A 20576-nucleotide genomic window follows, 5' to 3' on the forward strand; every position below is an offset into this window, starting at 1 on the left:
TGCAGCAGTATATACATGTGGGCATTATACACAGGTGCAGCAGTATATACATGTGGGCATTATACACAGGTGCAGCAGTATATACATGTGGGCATTATACACAGGTGCAGCAGTATATACATGTGGGCATTATACACAGGTGCAGCAGTATATACTGTGGGCATTATACACAGGGGCAGCAGTATATACATGTGGGCATTATAGACAGGTGCAGCAGTATATACATGTGGGCATTATACACAGGTGCAGCAGTATATACATGTGGGCATTATACACAGGTGCAGCAGTATATACTGTGGGCATTATACACAGGTGCAGCAGTATATACACGTGGGCATTATACACAGGTGCAGCAGTATATACACGTGGGCATTATACACAGGTGCAGCAGTATATACACGTGGGAATTATACACAGGTGCAGCAGTATATACATGTGGGAATTATACACAGGTGTAGGAGTATATACATGTGGGCATTATACACAGGTGCAGCAGTATATACATGTGGGCAATATACACAGGTGCAGCAGTATATACATGTGGGCATTATACACAGGTGCAGCAGTATATACATGTGGGAATTATACACAGGTGCAGCAGTATATACATGTGGGCATTATACACAGGTGCAGCAGTATATACATGTGGGCATTATACACAGGTGCAGCAGTATATACATGTGGGCATTATACACAGGTGCAGCAGTATATACATGTGGGCATTATACACAGGTGCAGCAGTATATACATGTGGGCATTATAGACAGGTGCAGCAGTATATACATGTGGGCATTATATACTGGTGTGGCAGTATGTACATGTGGGCATTATACACAGGTACGGCAGTATATACATGTGGGCATTATACACAGGTACAGCAGTATATACTGCTGGAAATTTTTTTTTTTTTCTTAGTTTTGGTCAGAGATGTACAGAAAAGATAGGCAGGGGTGGAAAGTGGTGGTAGGGTGAGCTATGTCTTGTTCACTCCTTGCTCCATCTGCATTAACACCTGGGCTCACAAAAGTGAGGGTCAGAAAAGGGTGGAAAATAATTGGATTGTGTGTGCACCTATGAAGTTCGGTCATGGCCCATTAAGTGCACATGGACATGTAGAAAAGCTGTATTACCCCTCTATAACTCACCTTATGGAGAATACACTAGTTTAACCATCTGGAACTAGGTGTCAATGGGAAAGGATGAGAAAAGGTGCTAGAATCCATTCAACCACCCGGATTCATAAAATAAAAGGAGATTTATGGTAAGAACTTACCTTTGTTAAATCTCTTTCTGCGCGGTACACTGGGTTCCACAGGGATAACATCGGGGTGTAGAGTTAGATCTTGATCCAGGGCACCAACAGGCTAAAAGCTTTGACTGTTCCCAAGATGCTCAGCGCTGCCTCCTCTATAACCCCGCCTCTGTGCACAGGAGCTCAGTTTTGTTAACCAGTCCAATGCAGTAGCAGGAAAGAGAGACGGTAGATGTTAGTCACATAGAACCACATTCTCACAACAGGAGAAGTGTCAGCGGCTAATGCCATACAAACCCAAAGAAGCTAAGTGCGTCAGGGTGGGCGCCCTGTAGAACCCAGTGTATCTTGCAGAAAGAGATTTAACAAAGGTAAGTTCTTACCATAAATCTCCTTTTCTGCAGCGGGGTACACTGGGGTTCACTGGGGTTCCACAGGGATAACATTGGGGATGTCCTAAAGCAGTTCCTCATGGAAGGGTACGCACTGTAGCAGGCACAAGAACCCGGCGTCCATAGGAGGCATCCTGGGAGGCGGAAGTATCGAAGGCATAGAACCTCATGAACGTGTTCACTGAGGACCATGTAGCCGCCTTGCACAATTGTTCAAGGGTCGCACCACGGCGGCCCACCCAAGAAGGACCAACCGACCGAGTAGAATGGGCTTTGATGGTAGCAGGAGCTGGAAGTCCAGCCTGTACATAAGCATGTGCAATCACCATTCTAATCCATCTGGCCAAGGTCTGCTTGTGAGCAAGCCAGCCACGTTTGTGAAAACCAAAAAGGACAAAGAGGGAATCAGATCTCCGAAGAGAAGCTGTCCTCTTCACATAAATACAGAGAGCCCGTACCACATCCAAAGACCACTCTTTGGAGGATAAACCTGGAGAGGTAAAGGCCGGAACCACAATCTCTTGGTTAAGGTGGAAAGATGACACCACCTTAGGCAGATAACCAGGGCGAGTTCTAAGAACCGCACAATCACCGTGAAAAATCAGAAAGGGTGACTGACAGGACAAGGCACCCAAGTCTGAAACCCGTCTAGCAGAGGCAATAGCCAGCGGAAGCAAGACCTTAAGAGTAAGCCATTTAAGGTCTACAGACTAAAGAGGCTCAAACAGAGACTCTTTTAAGGCATCCAGAACAACCAACAAATCCCAAGGAGCCACAGGCGGGATATAGGGAGGTTGAATCCGTAAAACACCCTGAGTGAAGGTATAAACATCAGACAGTCCTATGTAAGAACCGGAGCCCTCCGCTGTAGTTACCCGGCAACCAGGGCGCGGCAGTGTACAGCGCCACTGGGAGGTGAGGGAGCCGCAGCACGATGTGTCAGAATGACACATAGCACTTTTAAGTGCCTATGTTGCGGCTCCTAAAGTCTTCTTTCTCAAATGAAAGCTCTTTTCAGGGCTGCCCAGCGCAGCCCTCCCTGTTGTCAGCCTGCACTGCAGGCACCAACTTACAAACTGAGCTCCTGTGCACGGAGGCGGGATTATAGAGGAGGCGGAGCTGTGCTTCTTGGGAACAGTCAAAGCTTTCAGCCTGTTGGTGCCTTGGATCAAGATCCAACTCTACACCCGATGTTATCCCTGTGGAACCCCAGTGTACCCCGCTGCAGAAAGTTAGATAACTAATTACTACAGATTACAGCACCTTTTACCTGTGCACCACTTCTCCTGGAATACGTGTGAAGTCGTAGAAGGAAGGATACTGCATGTTGGTTCACTTTTATACATGTGCAGCTATTAAACTGTTGTGCAAATGACAGAAGATGGTGGATAGAATACCCATTATAGGGGATATGCTGCACATTCACCAGTCTGATGAATAAGTCATAGGGAATGCACGTTCTTCCCTCGGCGCCCATCACTTTCACGGATTGCTATCACTGTAGCTTCACCATTGGCTGATGTAACTGATAAAGCTGATGGGTTCTGCTCTAGCTTGGTTGTGATTGTCTGCTGTACCTCATATAGTGACATGCAGAATATATACCATGTGCTGCTGTGCCAAGGCCAGGGGTAAAGTCGGGAGTCTTCCAGGTCAGGCAGGCTTAGATTTGTATTACATACGTATAATACTAATCATTCCTCCCTTCCGCTGCATTATATATGCATACATTCCTGTAATGAAGCTGCCAGGGCGCCGCGCTCTATTGTGAAGTCTGGACACACCCCTATCATCCCACCTGACAGGTAGCATCACACAGCAGTGTTCCCCAGAGGCTGCGTAGGGGAAGTTTTTCTTGGCCATATATTGTATCTCCTCATTCTTGTCCTAGTTGGCCCGGTTAGTTTTCAGTTATAGCAGCAGCTGTGTGAACACATTTGTGTTGGAGATTTGGCCAGTGAACATAAACCATTTACTGGCTGTCTCCGTGTGAGGCCTCCCAGTGACACAGAGGGAGAATCGGAGTAACCGTCACATCTGCCATAGCTCTCATGCTCGGCTCATTCCAGTCACTGATCAATTGTCAGCGGACACAGAGGAGGAATCCATTACAGTTCTACTCCAGTATCTGCGTATACAGGATATTCTTTGTTTCATTGTACATTTTACAAGCCTCACACAGCGACTCCAACATTCCCTCTCTTTGTTGTAGATTGAAAACACAGCAAATTTTCTAAGTATTATTATATATTTATTTGCTGATCACTTCCAGGCCTGTGGATTCTCTAGAGAGCTGACATGTTATTCATTATAATATGAAATCAGCCGGAAACATAACGGAACACAGGCTGTTGTCCTTAAAGAGGTATCGCATCAAGTTAATAATCTGACCAGATATGGTAGTCGCACTGAGTAACCAGCAGTGATGAGGCTATCTCAGTACAGTGATTTGTAGCTGTACAAGGGTGGTACTCCCTAACTATGGAGGCAGTTTATGCTGCAGCGGTACCCAGCAGAGTGATGAGGCTTTCTCAGTACAGTGATTTGTAGCTGTACAAGGGTGGTACTCCCTAACTATGGAGGCAGTTTATGCTGCAGCGGTACCCAGCAGAGTGATGAGGCTTTCTCAGTACAGTGATTTGTAGCTGTACAAGGGTGGTACTCCCTAACTATGGAGGCAGTTTATGCTGCAGCGGTACCCAGCAGAGTGATGAGGCTCTCTCAGTACAGTGATTTGTAGCTGTACAAGGGTGGTACTCCCTAACTATGGAGGCTGTTTATGCTGCAGCGGTACCCAGCAGAGTGATGAGGCTCTCTCAGTGCAGTGATTTGTAGCTGTACAAGGGTGGTACTCCCTAACTATGGAGGCAGTTTATGCTGCAGCGGTACCCAGCAGAGTGATGAGGCTTTCTCAGTACAGTGATTTGTAGCTGTACAAGGGTGGTACTCCCTAACTATGGATTCAGCTTATGCTGCAGCGGTACCCAGCAGAGTGATGAGGCTTTCTCAGTACAGTGATTTGTAGCTGTACAAGGGTGGTACTCCCTAGCTACGGAGGCAGCTCACTCTGCTGCAGCTTTGTTCCGGGCTGTAAGAAAATGCTATTTATCAGAAGGCTATGATTGAGTGGACAGGCCTGTAGTGATGTATAAATGCATGCTATAATGTCTTCTTACTCTAGTTACACGTGAATATTGTGTGTCATCTATGTTGGCTGTCTGCGGCTTGTATTGCTGCCACAGGACTTTGCCAAGCTGTTGTACTTCATGGCTTTTCCTCTTATTATTGAGCAATGTTTTCCACTCGTTAGGAGAGTCCCAAGTTGTGAGATTTTCCAGCCTAGTCAGAGGCGACGTGATATAAGTTGTGGCTCCCTCATTCAGATCAAGGCCGCCCTTCAGGGTTCCTTCCACCTCCAGTAATGGTCTGTCAGAGCCATGTCCTTGCGCCTTCATTAAGGTTCACACTTAGGTCGACAGTCATTAGGTCAACCACTATTGGTCAGTTGGTCGACGTGGTTTTCACATTTATTTTTTATCTTTTTCATACTTTACGATCCACGTGGACTACGATTGGGAATAGTAATCTGTGCCGAGCGCAACGGTAGCGGAGCGAGGAACCTTGCCCAAAGCATGGCGAGGGGACACGGTTACGAAGAAAACAATACCCAAAAAAGTTTTAAAAAAAAAACAAACCTCATGTCGACCTAGTGACCATGGATAGTGGTCGACCTAATGACCCATACCCCATTAAAGTGTATGAGCAACCCTGTTGCTTTACAGCATCCTGTGATCCCAAAGCCTAGCCCTCCATATATATAGCCCCCTAATACATGAAGGCTGCATTCCGGGTCATTGCTGCGTTTGTGCGCACGCATTATCACAAAACAATGTATCTGCGTAATGGCATATATGGTACTGTCTGTACATCTTGTCTAATCATTTCGTATTGGACAGAATAATGTAAGCAGTGGATATATAAAGCCGTTTCTCTCTAGAAGATTTTCTATAAGGGTGTGTACACACGGTGAGATCCTTGCTATTCCCAATTTTCACTTGCGATTTCCCTTGAACTCCCCGGATCCCAGCACCACCGATTTTGACTAACTTATATGGACTATGTGTGCTTACGATTTTGGCTTATGTGAGATGTCATTGACATGTGAGATGAACTAGATAGTACACCGATCTAGCAAGGATTGACTTGCCTACACAGTCTGTCTTTTCTTGCGATGCCAACCCGCAGGACCACGCATCGGGATCGAATCAGGATCGCAAGCGGCATAACACCTTGCGATTTGCACTAACTTTTCTTGCGATTTTGACTATATAGTCAAAATCGAAAGAAAATATCTCACCGTGTGTACACACCTTAAGATACATCTGCAATTGCAACATGTTTACATATAAGCCAAAAGCTGACTGAGAAGCCAGGAGACCGGGCATAAGCAATTGTCTGCCACTGACGGAAATGACTCCATGCCCACAATCGCTGATGAGGCACACGAGTGAATGGCAGATACTGCACAATATTCATTTAGGTCTCCTTGCATAATACTGAGAGCGAGGGTCTTCCAGGCAGAGAAGCTTTAGGGTATTAACGTACATATACAATATATGTTGTATGACACCGGTAGATATCCTTGTCATGTTATGTGTGTAGCTTGGTAGGGGTTATACAGTACTCCTGATCTAGCAAAGTCCAGACTGTTTCTAAGATACTCTACTGTGTCACCCCCACATCCATAGCTGGCTCCTAGCTGTATTCAAAGCCAGTGTACATCAGACCCAATGCTGAGTGCCAGAACATAAAGTAGATCTCTTTCTGCAGACCGGTGCATGAGGCAGAGCCCTATCCTGGCCTGTGGCTAGTGCAGAAGGCGCAGCTAATACTAGCGGCTCGTGTGCAAAGCGTAACCCACTCTTGTGGCTACTGGGCATAGTAACGACAGGCATGCAGTCAGCGAGTTACTTATATCAACATTCATAATGTCGACATAAGAGTGTTGTCCGTTATGATATCGACAGGATTACAGTGTCAGCATTAGGGTTAGGGATACTTTAGAAATGAAATGTTGCTATTATGACCTTGTCTACGTGCTGTCGATGTCCACGTGTTTTCTGTTGGCGCTCTGAACGTCCGTATGGTCATTGTCTGTATGGCAACGCCACATTCCAGTAGCCAGTATACACACAAGGGCTGCATTTGGTACCATACAAAAGAGCCAGTCCATAAGCTGTATCCATATGCATAGCAGAGTCCCATTGTAATGGCTAATAACCACGGAAGCCCCATGTTATAGTGGCTAATATTGTACAGTCTACTCTGCGCTTCCCCTTCCAGCTAGTAAAAGCCGCAGTAACGTGATGCATAGTCGCTGGCGTTTCACCCCTCCCCTCCAGAGGCTATGGAGGAGGATAGTGCCTTGAATGTGGGGAATGACGCCACTTACGTCATAGCGCACTGTCTGGGGAGTGCAGGAGAGTGGACTGTAATAAGACATACCGCGCCTTGCCTCGCTGTTCCCTGGCCGGGAGAGTGCTGTGCACCGCTACCTGTTGTTTGGCCTATTTGATGTGCAGCACAGAAACCCGGGGAAAGAGATTAATGGAGCGCACAGAATGTGATGAGACCATCCATGCTTCTAACTGGCATTTTATTCAAGAGCCACAGAGATGTCAAATCTATTTGTGTGATGTCTCTATCTAGAACGGAACGTTGAATAAACAATTTATAACGCATGAAATATAAGGCAACAATTACTCCCTTGGGTGCAGATGTATGGGATTACTGAACGCATCCCTTCATGCTGGAGTGCCTTACTAACACTATATAACGTAGCAGTCTAAGCACTAATTATATAATATGTGTGATTCATAATAAGCCAGCAGTATGCCCAAGGACAGTTTCCTTTCCACTAACCCTGTGAGCTGACACTCTACTGCATTTGTCTTCATAACTGAAAATGATTCTGGATTTATTTTGGTTTCCTAATAAGCATTTGATCTATATAAGTATATAACAACACAGAGGTACAAAACAATGTGAATCTCAGGAGCCAACCAGTCACATGTAGGAGTCAGCAGGGTCTGGAAGACCAGCATTGATTGACTGCAATAGTAAGGGCTCCGGAAGCCGGTGTCATGATTTTAGGCTCTTGACCAGAAAAGCTTGATAGGCTGGTGATATGGAACCAACAAGACTGTGACTGTAGTATTGGTAATCTTACATAACTTTATTTTACTATTAGATGTTTGTGTACTATGGCGGCAGTGTGGATATGCGCTAATAATGTTTTATAGTAATATCCGCTACCCTATTACTCGAGTTCTGAAATATGGAAAAGGGCAAAAGCTCTTTTTTGGTGATTTTTATCGCACAGATCAGATTATAAAGTGTGTTAGTCCATCTAAGGAGCGCTGCTAAACCATTTCATATGGGGAGGAATGCCAGGGCTGCGCAGTGCTGTAGTATAATTCCAGCATAGCTCATGTACTAACACTGACTCTGTCTGCAGCTTACACTGTAGTAAGGAGCGCTGCTAAACCATTTCATATGGGGGGGAATGCCAGGACTGCGCAGTGCTGTAGTATAATTCCAGCATAGCTCATGTACTAACACTGACTCTGTCTGCAGCTTACACTGTAGTAAGGAGCGCTGCTAAACCATTTCATATGGGGAGGAATGCCAGGACTGCGCAGTGCTGTAGTATAATTCCAGCATAGCTCATGTACTAACACTGACTCTGTCTGCAGCTTACACTGTAGTAAGGAGCGCTGCTAAGCCATTTCATATGGGGGGGAATGCCAAGACTGTAGTATAATTCCAGCATAGCTCATGTACTAACACTGGCTCTGTCTGCAGCTTACACTGTAGTAAGGAGCGCTGCTAAACCATTTCATATGGGGGGGAATGCCAGGACTGTGCAGGGCTGTAGTATAATTCCAGCATAGCTCATGTACTAACACTGACTCTGTCTGCAGCCTACACTAGTAAGGAGTGCTGCTAAGCCATTTCATATGGGGGGGAATGCCAGGACTGTGCAGTGCTGTAGTATAATTCCAGCATAGCTCATGTACTAACACTGACTCTGTCTGCAGCTTACACTGTAGTAAGGAGCGCTGCTAAGCCATTTCATATGGGGGGGAATGCCAAGACTGTAGTATAATTCCAGCATAGCTCATGTACTAACACTGGCTCTGTCTGCAGCTTACACTGTAGTAAGGAGCGCTGCTAAGCCATTTCATATGGGGGGTAATGCCAGGACTGCACAGTGCTGTAGTATAATTCCAGCATAGCTCATGTACTAACACTGACTCTGTCTGCAGCTTACACTAGTAAGGAGTGCTGTTAAGCCATTTCATATGGGGGGGAATGCCAGGACTGTGCAGTGCTGTAGTATAATTCCAGCATAGCTCATGTACTAACACTGACTCTGTCTGCAGCTTACACTGACTGAGGAGCAGAATGAAGTGAGCAGAAACGGCTGTGAGTCTAAGGAGCTGGTCTTCCTGGTGCAAGTCGCGTGTCAGGTAAGTGTTACTCCATGTGGCCAGAACCTAGTACAGACCAAGGGTACTTTGCTGTGTTAATTGAGTTCTTGTCCGCAACGGCTGGCTCCATCATCCAAGTTCTTCCTTCTGTTACAACGCAGACGCCAACCCCCTAATATCCACAGTGCATCTTATTTACATAAACACTGGACTCTGCTATCCCCTCTGTCCCTTCTCTCTGAGCTGCACCTGTTCCCCCTCTCAAGTCTTTCCTGGCAGATTGTAAGATGCAGCTCGTGCACCGTTTCAGTCTCCCTTCTCTGACTTTTCTCCATTGCCTCCCTGTAAATGTTACTAATACCTCTTACTATACGTAAAACTGCTAAATGTGACTAAAGAGCCGAGCAGAAACATCTTTAGATTTCAGTGTAAGTGTGAAGCTGGGTACACACTGGACGACATATCAGCCGATATATCACGGGTCAGCCGGCGGGTGTGTGCACCTGATATGTTCATGAATGACATTGCTCACAGATGTGTTGTGATGATGGCTGATGCATCTGGAGATATAGTGGAGCATCTGGCTGGCTGTACCATATACTTGCGGGGACTGAAGTCATAGCTGGGCAACCAATCATAACTGCCACTTTACAAGCTGTGTATGAAAAATGACATGAGCTCTCCAAACTTTGCTACATCCCCCCCATAGTGTGCTTTCAGCACCTGGGGCTGCTCATTATCCCAAAAGTGTTCCGATCTGTTGTGACCTGCTGCGTGACCTTCCTCTAATCAGCCTGCACGTGTTGTAGAGGAAATATTGTCAAATCTCCTGTCTGACATTTCATGTAACAGTGTCTCCTGTGTGACAGTTTTAGGACAGGTAATGGTGTGTTTGGCTGGTCTTGGAGAACAGTCATCTTTACAGGTCCTTGCTGGCTGTCTTCGGTACATAAACAAGGGACTGTGTTGCTAAGTAAACATGGCATGTCAAAATTAAGGGTTGAGTTGGATAAAATTTACATCTACATCAAAACACAATGTGCCCCGGGAAGACAAATTGCGCAGAGCTGGCCGTAAACACAAGTTGTGTCCAGCTGCGCAGGGGTAGCATATGCACCGCCTTTACTCTCTGGCCAGTAGTATACCGCCTGCAGATGTGTGATAGTGGTACTAGTAAAAGGACAGTATACCATTCATACACCATATAGTATGGTGTATAATACTGTTATTACGGACTAATAAAATACAGAAAAACGCAAAAACAAAATTCAGGGATTAATGAATGGGCTGATGTGGCTGCTGTATGCACCGCTGCCACATATGCTAATGCAGCAGGTGGTGTCTGTGGTAAATAGATGTCTCCTGCATGCATATGTGATCCAGTACTGTGCCCAAGGACCATCGGATCACTCTGCGGGAGCATCGGCCGGCTGGGTAACCTTCGGGTTTTACCGATTGGCCGCTGCAGCTCCGTAAACGAGGCCAAGAAATCTGCGTCCTGGCTACGGCACTCCCGAAAACTGAGGCAACAGCTTTTTGGCTACTTTTTGGCCAGCACCACCCCCTCCCCCAAACGGCTGCAGCCTGTCGAGCATGATCACAGAACAGGTCCAACACATCACCCACTGTCTAATTAGTACATAAACCATTGGGTTTACATACTAATCTGAATTGAGCCCTAAGGTGGTCATTCTGAGTTGATCGCTAGCTGCATTCGGTCGCTGTGCAGCGATGAGGCAAAAATACGCCACTTCTGTGCATGCGGCGCAATGCGCAGCGCGAAGTACTGTTACAACGAACGAAGTACTATTACAACACAAGGTCTAGCGAAGCTTTTCAGTCGCACTGCTGGCCGCACAGTGATTGACATGAAGTGGGCGTTTCTGGGTGTCAACTGACTGTTTTCAGGGAGTGTTCGAAAAAAACACAGGCGTGGCTGGGCGAACGCAGGGCGTGTTTGTGATGTCAAAACAGGAACTGAACAGTCTGAAGTCATCGCAAGCGCTGAGTAGGTTTTGAGCTACTCTAAAACTGCACAAACAATTTTTGCCGCCGCTCTGTGATCCTTTCGTTCACACTTCTGCTAAGCTAAAATACACTCCCAGTGGGAGGCGGCATAGCATTTGCATGGTTGCTAAAAACTGCTAGCGAGCGAACAACTCGGAATGACCACCTAAGTTCAAAAGAATACACGCATCCATTGCCTTGCCTCTGGAAAGATCCAGTGTAAATATGCTTTATTGCTGCTGACCTACTGCTGAAATTTATTCACAGTAATATGGGCCGCCATTTCACTATAGTATTAGCCTAAGTGGGAGGGATGTAGACATTCCGTTAATAATACACAGCTGACTATCAATCTCATCATTGGTTTGCATTTTGCACATGCAATGAATCTGCCTCCCATATGCCTCTTGAGTAATCACATTGTGAGGATACAGGGTTCTTCTAATCACTCAGACACTGAGCCAATGAAACCAAAGTGATGGCTTATTTCTCACCGTACGCAGGAGTATATAATTCACAGGAAACAGAAGTAAATATAGCTCCGAAACAATACACAGGTAGCAGTCCAAATAGTAAGTCCCAGTAGAGGATTTAGGACCACAGCAATTCCACACAGAAGTTACAGATAAACAGGTCCACACAGCAGAACTATCACTGAGTCCACACAGCAGTGATAGCAGATTAGTCCACAGGAGAATATTTGTGTAAGTCCACGCAGGAGTAAGTGCGTATAAATCCATACAGCACTGGTGATGCAAGGTACCCTGGCAGAGAATTACCCCTTAGCCAGAGTCCTGCGATACATCCAAGGATACTAAAATAGCTAAAAGATGTGCTGGTGACACCATTAACAGAATAATTTAACCAGTCACTAAATACAGGTGCCATTCCAGAGGACTGGAAAAGAGCGAATGTAGTTCCACTGTACAAAAGTGGAAGCAAGGAAGAAGCAAGTAACTACAGACCAGTAAGCCTTACATCAGTAGTAGGGAAAGTAATGGAAAAAGTATTAAAAAAAAAAAAAGAGTTGTGGAATATCTTAAATCAAACAACTTACAGGATCCAAAACAGCATGGATTTACTGGTGGGAGATCATGCCAAACAAATCTTATTGATTTGTTTGACTCTGTGATGAAAATAATAGATCAAGGGTGAGCTGTAGATGTAGCATATCCAGGCATGTGATGCTGTCCCACATCGCAGACTGCTAAATAAACTTGAAAGTGTGGGGGTGGATTATAAAACAGTTAAATGGATAAGAACCTGGTTGCAGGATAACAAACAGACAGTTGTAGTAAATGGAGTGCAATCTATGAAGGGAAATGTTACCAGTGGAGTCCCCCAGGGATATGTACTTGGACCAGTTCTCTTTAATATCTTTGTTGGTGACATTTCAAATGGTATTGAAGGAAAAGTATGCCTATTTGCAGATGATACAAAGATTTGCAACAGGGTAGACACACCGGGAGGGGTAAAACAAATGATTGATGACCTAGCTAAGCTTGAGAAATGGTCAAGAACGTGGCAACTACAATTTAATGCTAAAAAATGCAAAATCATGCACTTGGGTCTCAAAAACCCAAAGGCTAAATATAGTATCAAGGGTACTATAATGGAAACTACTGAGGAGGAAAGGGATTTAGGAGTCACTATTTCAAGTGACTTAGAGGGTCATTCTGACCCGGTCGCTCACTGCTTTTTGTCGCAGCCGAGCGAACGGGTCCCTACTGCGCTGGCGCCGTAGTGCGCCGGCGCATGCCAGTTGGCCGAAGGCCGTAGCAGGGCTGCGATCGCCTCTGCCTGATTGACAGGCAGAGGCGATCGCTGGGCGGAACGGTGGCGTTTGGTGGCTGTTTCGTGGGAGCGGTCTGGCCAATGCAGGCGTGGCCGGACCAAACGGGGTGCGGGCCGCAGCGGCTGCGTGATGTCACACGCAGCCGCTGCTGGCCGGGGACCGATGAGCAGCTCCCGGCCAGCAGAGCTAATCTTGAAGTGCAAAGGCATCGCCGCTGTGCGATGCCTTTGCACTTCTGTGGGAGGGGGGGGGGGGCGGCACTGACATGCGGAGCGGACTAGCCCTGTGCTGGGCGTCCCCCCGCATGTCAGTGTGAATGATCGTAGCTGTGCTAAATTCAGCACAGCTACGATCAACTCGGAATGACCGACTTAAAGGCAGGAAAGCAATGCAACAAAGCAATGAGAAAGGCAAGTCAGATGCTTGGTTGCATAGGGAGAGGAATCAGTAGCAGGAAAAAAGAAGTAATAATGCCACTGTATAGGTCATTGGTACGGCCTCATCTGGAATACTGTGTCCAGTTCTGGAGACCCTATCTCCAGAAGGATATAAATACATTAGAGAGTGTACAAAGAAGGGCAACTAAAATGGTGCATGGCTTACATCACAAAACTTACCCGGAAAGTCTAAAAGATCTTAACATGTATAGTTTGGAGGAGAGAAGGGAAAGGGGGGACATGATAGAAACTTTCAAATATACCAAGGGTTTTAACAAGGTACAGGAGGGAAATATTCTTCAAAGGAAGAGAAGTATTAGAACTCAAGGACATACACTGAGACTGGAGGGGGGGAGGTTCAGGGGAAATTTAAGGAAAAATTACTTCACAGAAAGGGTAGTGGATAAGTGGAATAGCCTCCCATCAGAGGTGGTAGAGGCTAAGACTGTAGAGCAATTTAAACATGCTTGGGATAGGCATATGAATATCCTTACAAAGAATTAAGGTTCAAAAAGGGTAGAGATTGCCTAAAGGATAAAATAAAGGGGCAGACTAGATGGGCCAAGTGGTTCTTATCTGCCTTCAAATTCTATGTTTCTATGTATGTTTCTATTTTGCACACCTACGTCCATGCTTACTTCAATATAAACACTTGAATTTTGTACCGTCTCAGAGCTGTAGTTCTCTGGGCACATACCGTGCTGTAAGTGCGGGGGAAGGTGCGCTGTTGGCAGTGTGATAATCTGCGTCACAGAACATCACTATAATAGGTCTTGGCTAATGATGGTGATAAAGTAGCAGGTAGCCGGGTGAGATGATTCTGCTTCTGGTAAAAGCTCTCTTGTGGGCCTGTAAGTCCTGATTTGTACCTTACACAGGTATATATGTGTGTATATCCACAACACCCATAGAGTGGGAATAGATCCTGTGGCGAGCACAACGAGGCTGTAAGGGGGCTCTTAGCATTCTGCATCCCGCCCGCCGGTAAAACATACTGAATACGTCTAAGCCATTAGTTAGCACTCATCATTATTACTGATGAAATGTTTGTTATCCACATAGTGTTATCTGCTGGGGAATTTCCTCACGTGGTGTATTAGCAGTAGCAGGAGGAGTATTTGAGCAGCCTGACCTCACTGCCTGGCTAAGCAAGGCTCCTAGTTTTGTTCATTATAAGTAAGGTCATTCGTAGAGTCTAGGAAAGCATGAGTGCATCACATGGCCGTAGCAGGGGATGTTACAGAAACATCCTGACCTGGGTGCACTGGCCTGTGGCAGCAGCAGAATGAAATGGTTATCATTGTAAACTTGCTTTCATTCTCCATTGTAACCAGGCTTGGACTGGCCCACAGGGGTAATGGGGAAAACACAGGTGGGCCCCACTGCCTGGGGGCCCACCTCCTGCTCTAAGGATCAGGTTCCAGACTGTGCATTACATTATACATATGTTACCTTATACTGGACTATGCTGTATTTTCTACAGTGCACTGCTGTTAATAATCTGTTATTAATCTGGTACATTATCATGCATGCTGCAGCTGCATTTACTGTATATATTTATGAAGGGGCCCAGACGTTGCACTCTCTAATGGTTAGTCAAACCAATGAGGTGGCAGACCACACCCCCTCTGCAGACTGACCACACCCCTAACATGTGACCCTACCACTGCGTTCCCCTGGTGGGCCCTACATACCCCAGTCCGACACTGATTGTAACTATTATATTTCTATTATAGATGACTGTGTCAATAAAATTATATATATGTACAGTATGTACATATAATATGATAAATGCTTTGGTTCCATAGTCCAGCTGGGACACTAGTGTGCAATGCAGTCAGATACCCTTCTCATTCCTTCCAATGTGCTACTCTGCTATCACATTAGGAAGAAATGCTTATTTATATATGTGTGTGTGTGTGTGTGTGTGTGTGTGTGTGTGTGTGTGTGTGTGTGTGTGTGTGTGTTATTTATACACACACACGAGGGAGCCACATCCTGCCTCTGTATAACGCTGGTTTGTCTGTAGGTATAGGAGTCTGCATTTTGTAGCCTCACCGGCTGGCAGATACAGAGGCATCCTCCACACCCACTATCGTTCTCCAGCATGCTCCCATTATCGGCTGCAAGGGTTGGGCAGAGGCGTAGCATGGAGCAATGTGCAGTCACTCCTAATAGTCCTCCATTAGTCTATATTGTGGAGTTGGTACTGACTGCAGTGTACTCCACTGTTACTATATAGAGCAATGTGCGGTCACTCCTTATAGGCCTCCATTAGTCTATATTGTGGAGTTGGTACTGACTGCAGTGTACTCCACTGTTACTATATAGAGCAATGTGCAGTCACTCCTTATAGGCCTCCATTAGTCTATATTGTGGAGTTGGTATACTGACTGCAGTGTACTCCACTGTTACTATATAGAGCAATGTGCGGTCACTCCTTATAGGCCTCCATTAGTATATATTGTGGAGTTGGTATACTGACTGCAGTGTACTCCACTGTTACTATATAGAGCAATGTGCGGTCACTCCTTATAGGCCTCCATTAGTCTATATTGTGGAGTTGGTATACTGACTGCAGTGTACTCCACTGTTACTATATAGAGCAATGTGCGGTCACTCCTTATAGGCCTCCATTAGTCTATATTGTGGAGTTGGTATACTGACTGCAGTGTACTCCACTGTTACTATATAGAGCAATGTGCGGTCACTCCTTATAGGCCTCCATTAGTCTATATTGTGGAGTTGGTATACTGACTGCAGTGTACTCCACATTTACTATATAGAGCAATGTGCGGTCACTCCTTATAGGCCTCCATTAGTCTATATTGTGGAGTTGGTATACTGACTGCAGTGTACTCCACTGTTACTATATAGAGTAATGGAAATGTCAGACAGGGCTGAGTTTTGGAAGTTGCATTCTAGATTGTAAAACAGCCTAAAGCAACACAATGATTCCCGGTTCCTGATCAGCCTACCCTGATTCTGGATGTACATGTGTGTAGTGTATGTAGCAGTTATGCTGCCACACACTTGTCAGTACCAGTAAATCGCCGTTTGTGGCCACAGAAACAAGACAATGGGCGAGACTGGTCCTGTGGGATAATTGCTGGGTATGGCATTGGCCTAACAAGTATCTCACTGGATGCCACAGTTAGCAGTATCCCTGCTCATATATCACACTGACCCCCGCCTTCCATACACAGCGCTTTGCTTATTATGGTTTACACTTAGGCTACGTAGTACTGCGCTCACTATCCGGGCACATGTAATACACACTTACTTTTAACATGAATAGCGGCAGCTATAGCATTCCACTAGTGTGTGCAAGAATGATTGTACACATTCCCTCCATATACAGAGAACCGTTACTCTGCTCACAGGAACCAGTCAGCATTGTAGAATTGTACAGATAAGCAGATGTGATCACATAGAGAAATGGTATCGGAACCACTGCGTTACTCTATATCTCCCACTCATCTCTCCCGATGCGTTTACGGAGCAGCTAAACCTGTTTACTTGTCCCTCCTCTCCCTGTTCCCTGGCTTTCCAGCTGTCTCTGTGTGTGACGTCTTCTGGGCGTATTGATGTGGAATCTATCTAAGCCTGCTGATTCTTACTCTGGCTGCCTGTCAGCTGTGCTGATTTCAGCAGCCCTATCTCACATCGTTCCTGCACCAAGATCAGCTCTGCTGCTTACTTATCCTGACTATAATCTAATGTGTCACACACTCTCCTGCGCTCTGATATCAAGGCCGCGCCGTTTGGTGCATTGCTTCAGACAGAGCCGGTGTAGAAATGACGTCACCTCGGATGTTTTTACATCCCATGCAGGTAGCAGGTTCAGATGAGAGAGTGGTTAAGAGTTTTAACATTGGTACCACAGATGAATGATTTATACCCCATCATCCCTACAGGGCCGCAGCTGGATAGTTAAACGGAGTTATGAAGATTTCCGGGTGCTGGACAAACACCTCCATCTATGTATATATGACCGCCGCTTCTCTCAGCTCTCAGAGCTGCCCCGTTCCGACTCCGTGAAGGACAGCCCCGAGGTGAGGCCCAGGGGAGAAAAGCTCCTCCTCCTATAACATGCCTGTGTGATGTAGCATATTCACTTTATAAAGGAGAGATCTCTAGTTACATTTCATGGGCAGCCGTGACTGGGAAAGGCCAATATCATCACTATAGGGAACTGTGGCCTGATAGCTGTGCAGTCATTCCTAATGTAAACCAGTTCGCTAGCCTTCCTCACCTGTCTGCAGAACTAACACTCGTTTCCAAGGACCTGCTTTTAATTTGCACAGATGATAAATTTAGCTTTCTTTGTCAGAAAATGACCATTCTCTGTTAAATGTCAGGAGGGCGTGTGCCTTTTGTTGCTATAGGAAGTCCCGTGTCTCGCACATCGAGCGCAGGTGCACTTGGTAAACACAACACCGTCTAACAAAACATGGCAAGCGTGAGCCGGCAGTGATGTGAATAGAGCGGACATTCCCGGGTTACAGTCTGAGTGTGAGGGGGGGACACAGGCTATGGAGAGACCTCTCAGGTGCTAGTGGCACACCAGCAGCCCTCTGTGATCCTGTGTGTACGTGTTATGTGATCTCTGATTTGTTTTATCTCAGCTGGTCACACAGATGCTGATGGCGTACCTGTCACGCCTGTCGGCCATCGCCGGTAACAAGATCAACTGTGGACCAGCCCTGACGTGGATGGAGGTATGAAACCTGAGACTCCCAGACTAACACATGGAAATCATTTATGTAAAAGCAGATTATTTGTCTGTCTGTGTGCAGCTGAAGGATAGTCAGGGTCAGCGGTGACGGCCCATTGTTTTACCTCACATCAGACCCCCGTATCACGTGTTAGACATTACAGGCAAAACGTCTGCTCAACATACCCAGTAACTGCTGTGACTGTCTTTACTAGATCGATAATAAAGGAAACCATTTGCTTGTGCACGAAGAATCGTCCATCAATGTTCCAGCCATCGCTGCTGCTCACGTTATCAAACGATACAATGCGCAGGCCCCCGATGAGCTGTCCTTTGAGGTAAGGTTACCACGAGGGGGGGGGACACAGACAGATTGTAATCAGTGTCTGCTTTTTACCACTCACCGTCCACAAGAGCGAAACCTGGCTGTGATCCTGTCTGCTAATGGGCTGCTCTTTATCCTGTCTGTGATTACTGTGACAAGCTCTGTCCTGCTATAGATATTGCTGCTGAGACCTGATCATTGTCTTATTATAAAGAACTCCTTTTCAATGTTCTGCAGGTGGGAGACATCGTTTCTGTCATAGACATGCCACCGAAAGAGCTGACCACGTGGTGGAGGGGAAAGCATGGATTCCAGGTGAGAACAAAACTACCTCTGTCCTCCTGACGTAGAGTAGAGCAGTGATGGCTAACCTTGACACTCCAGCTGTTGTTGAACTTCACATCCCAGCATGCCCTGCATCAGTTTTAGCATGGCCAAATAGCAAAACTGTAGCAGGGCATGCTGGGATGTGTAGATCAACAACAGCTGGAGTGTCAAGGTTAGCCATCACTGGAGTAGAGTGTACTTACTGCTTGATATACCACTGGCCATCTGATATTAAAGACTGACATGAGCCTGATGAAGTGCATCAATATCTGGTAGGTAGGAATCCTGTACCACTTACAGTGCGGTAAGTGAGTTATGGGGAACAGTATCTGTATGGCTGTTTCTGGGCAACGTGCAGTGAGAGAACACTGTGAGACACATAGGGGGGAATTCAAATGTTTGAAAAGTCGGTTGGGTGCCTGTTTATTCCTGTCTATTAGATAGTAAAAAAACAGACTCCCAACTGACTTTTCAAACATTTGAATTCCCCCCCTTTGTGTAGTCTCTATGCCATGGAAACACCACCCTGAACGGTTTGGTTACAAATTCCCAATGGCCAGAATACCGACGGCTTCCGGGTAAATATTTCACCCTGCTCCCTACACCCACCCCTCCTGCAACGTTATCCTAACCCACCCCCGCAGCCTAACCCCAACCTCCCCCACTCCTCAGCCTAACCCTAACCCTCCCCCTAGTCCCTATACTTGCCTCCAGAATCCGTCGGGATCCTGCTGTCAGTCTTCTGTCAGGATCCCAACCGCATCCCCATATCACAAATGTAGGCAACCAGTACCAACCCATATATAACACGGAGAAGATGCTGTCAGACATACAATGATATGAATAGAGAGCTGCTAGGAGCGTTTTAGCATGTGCAGTGTGACACGGGAAGATAGTACACGCTAGCCTGACATGTTCTGTCTCCCCCAGGTCGGCTTTTTTCCTAGTGAATGTGTCGAATTAATCAATGATAAAGTTCCCCAATCCATGACCAACTCCGTGCCAAAACCAGGTGAGTGATGGGTGTGTATGGAACATGTCTCCTATGACATGCGGGTCCCTGTTCTGTAACATAAGATGTCCATCACTGTCCTGTCTTCAGTCAGTCTAACACAACCAGTAGGTGTGCTCTGTGTATGTGTGTGTGCTGTAGTGTCACGCTGGTTTATGTATTCTGGCCCCAGGTCACAGTATCACTAACTTGAGTCCTGTCACCCATGTGATCTCTGCTTTACATATGAACATATACAGTACTTTGTAAGGGTAATAAATGATCTGATGTTACACTGCACCTCCCATGTAAAGGCCATCACTGGCACCAGTATTGGGGACTGACATTGCGGGTGAGTGACATGGTGGTATGGTCATGTGATAGTATAATGACCATTCTCCCTTCCCAATCCACCATTCTGTGCACCGACGGACCCCTACTCGTATACACTGGGAATGTAAACACATTTTATATGTTCTGCACAATATCTAAAACTGTTCATCATAGGCACATAGAATTTGGCAAATAAGAACCACTTGGCCCATCTAGTCTGCCCACGTACACGCACTAGGGTTAATTTTTTTGGGGGTGCCAATTAATCTACCAGTATTTTTGGATTGTGCGATGAAACCCGCGCAAGTATGGAGAGAATATACAAACTCCACACAGTTAGGGCCATTGTGGGAATCAAACCCATGACCTCAGTGCTGTGAGGCAGTAATGCTAACCACTGCACCATCTCCTTATTGGAAACACATTAATAAAGGAGAAATAAAACCAGACAAAATAACTTAACGTTTTATTTACAAAGGATCTTAAACTTACAACTGCAATATTCCG

At 46.0% G+C, this 20576-nt stretch overlaps 1 protein-coding gene across 4 annotated transcripts in view; it reads left to right on the top strand.

Annotated features, from left to right (window-relative positions):
- Window positions 1-20576, top strand: part of ARHGAP32 (Rho GTPase activating protein 32) — a 423313-nt gene that overhangs the window by 360950 nt on the left and 41787 nt on the right. For all 4 annotated transcript variants that reach the window (XM_063943652.1, XM_063943650.1, XM_063943651.1 and 1 more), the window contains 6 exons: window positions 9090-9176; window positions 17294-17431; window positions 18005-18097; window positions 18309-18431; window positions 18656-18733; window positions 19676-19757. In XM_063943652.1, the coding sequence (XP_063799722.1) occupies window positions 9090-9176; window positions 17294-17431; window positions 18005-18097; window positions 18309-18431; window positions 18656-18733; window positions 19676-19757 (601 nt within the window). The remainder of the gene's footprint in view (window positions 1-9089; window positions 9177-17293; window positions 17432-18004; window positions 18098-18308; window positions 18432-18655; window positions 18734-19675; window positions 19758-20576) is intronic.

Source organism: Pseudophryne corroboree, chromosome 10 (assembly GCF_028390025.1).
Source record: "Pseudophryne corroboree isolate aPseCor3 chromosome 10, aPseCor3.hap2, whole genome shotgun sequence".
NCBI classification, from domain to species: domain Eukaryota; kingdom Metazoa; phylum Chordata; class Amphibia; order Anura; family Myobatrachidae; genus Pseudophryne; species Pseudophryne corroboree.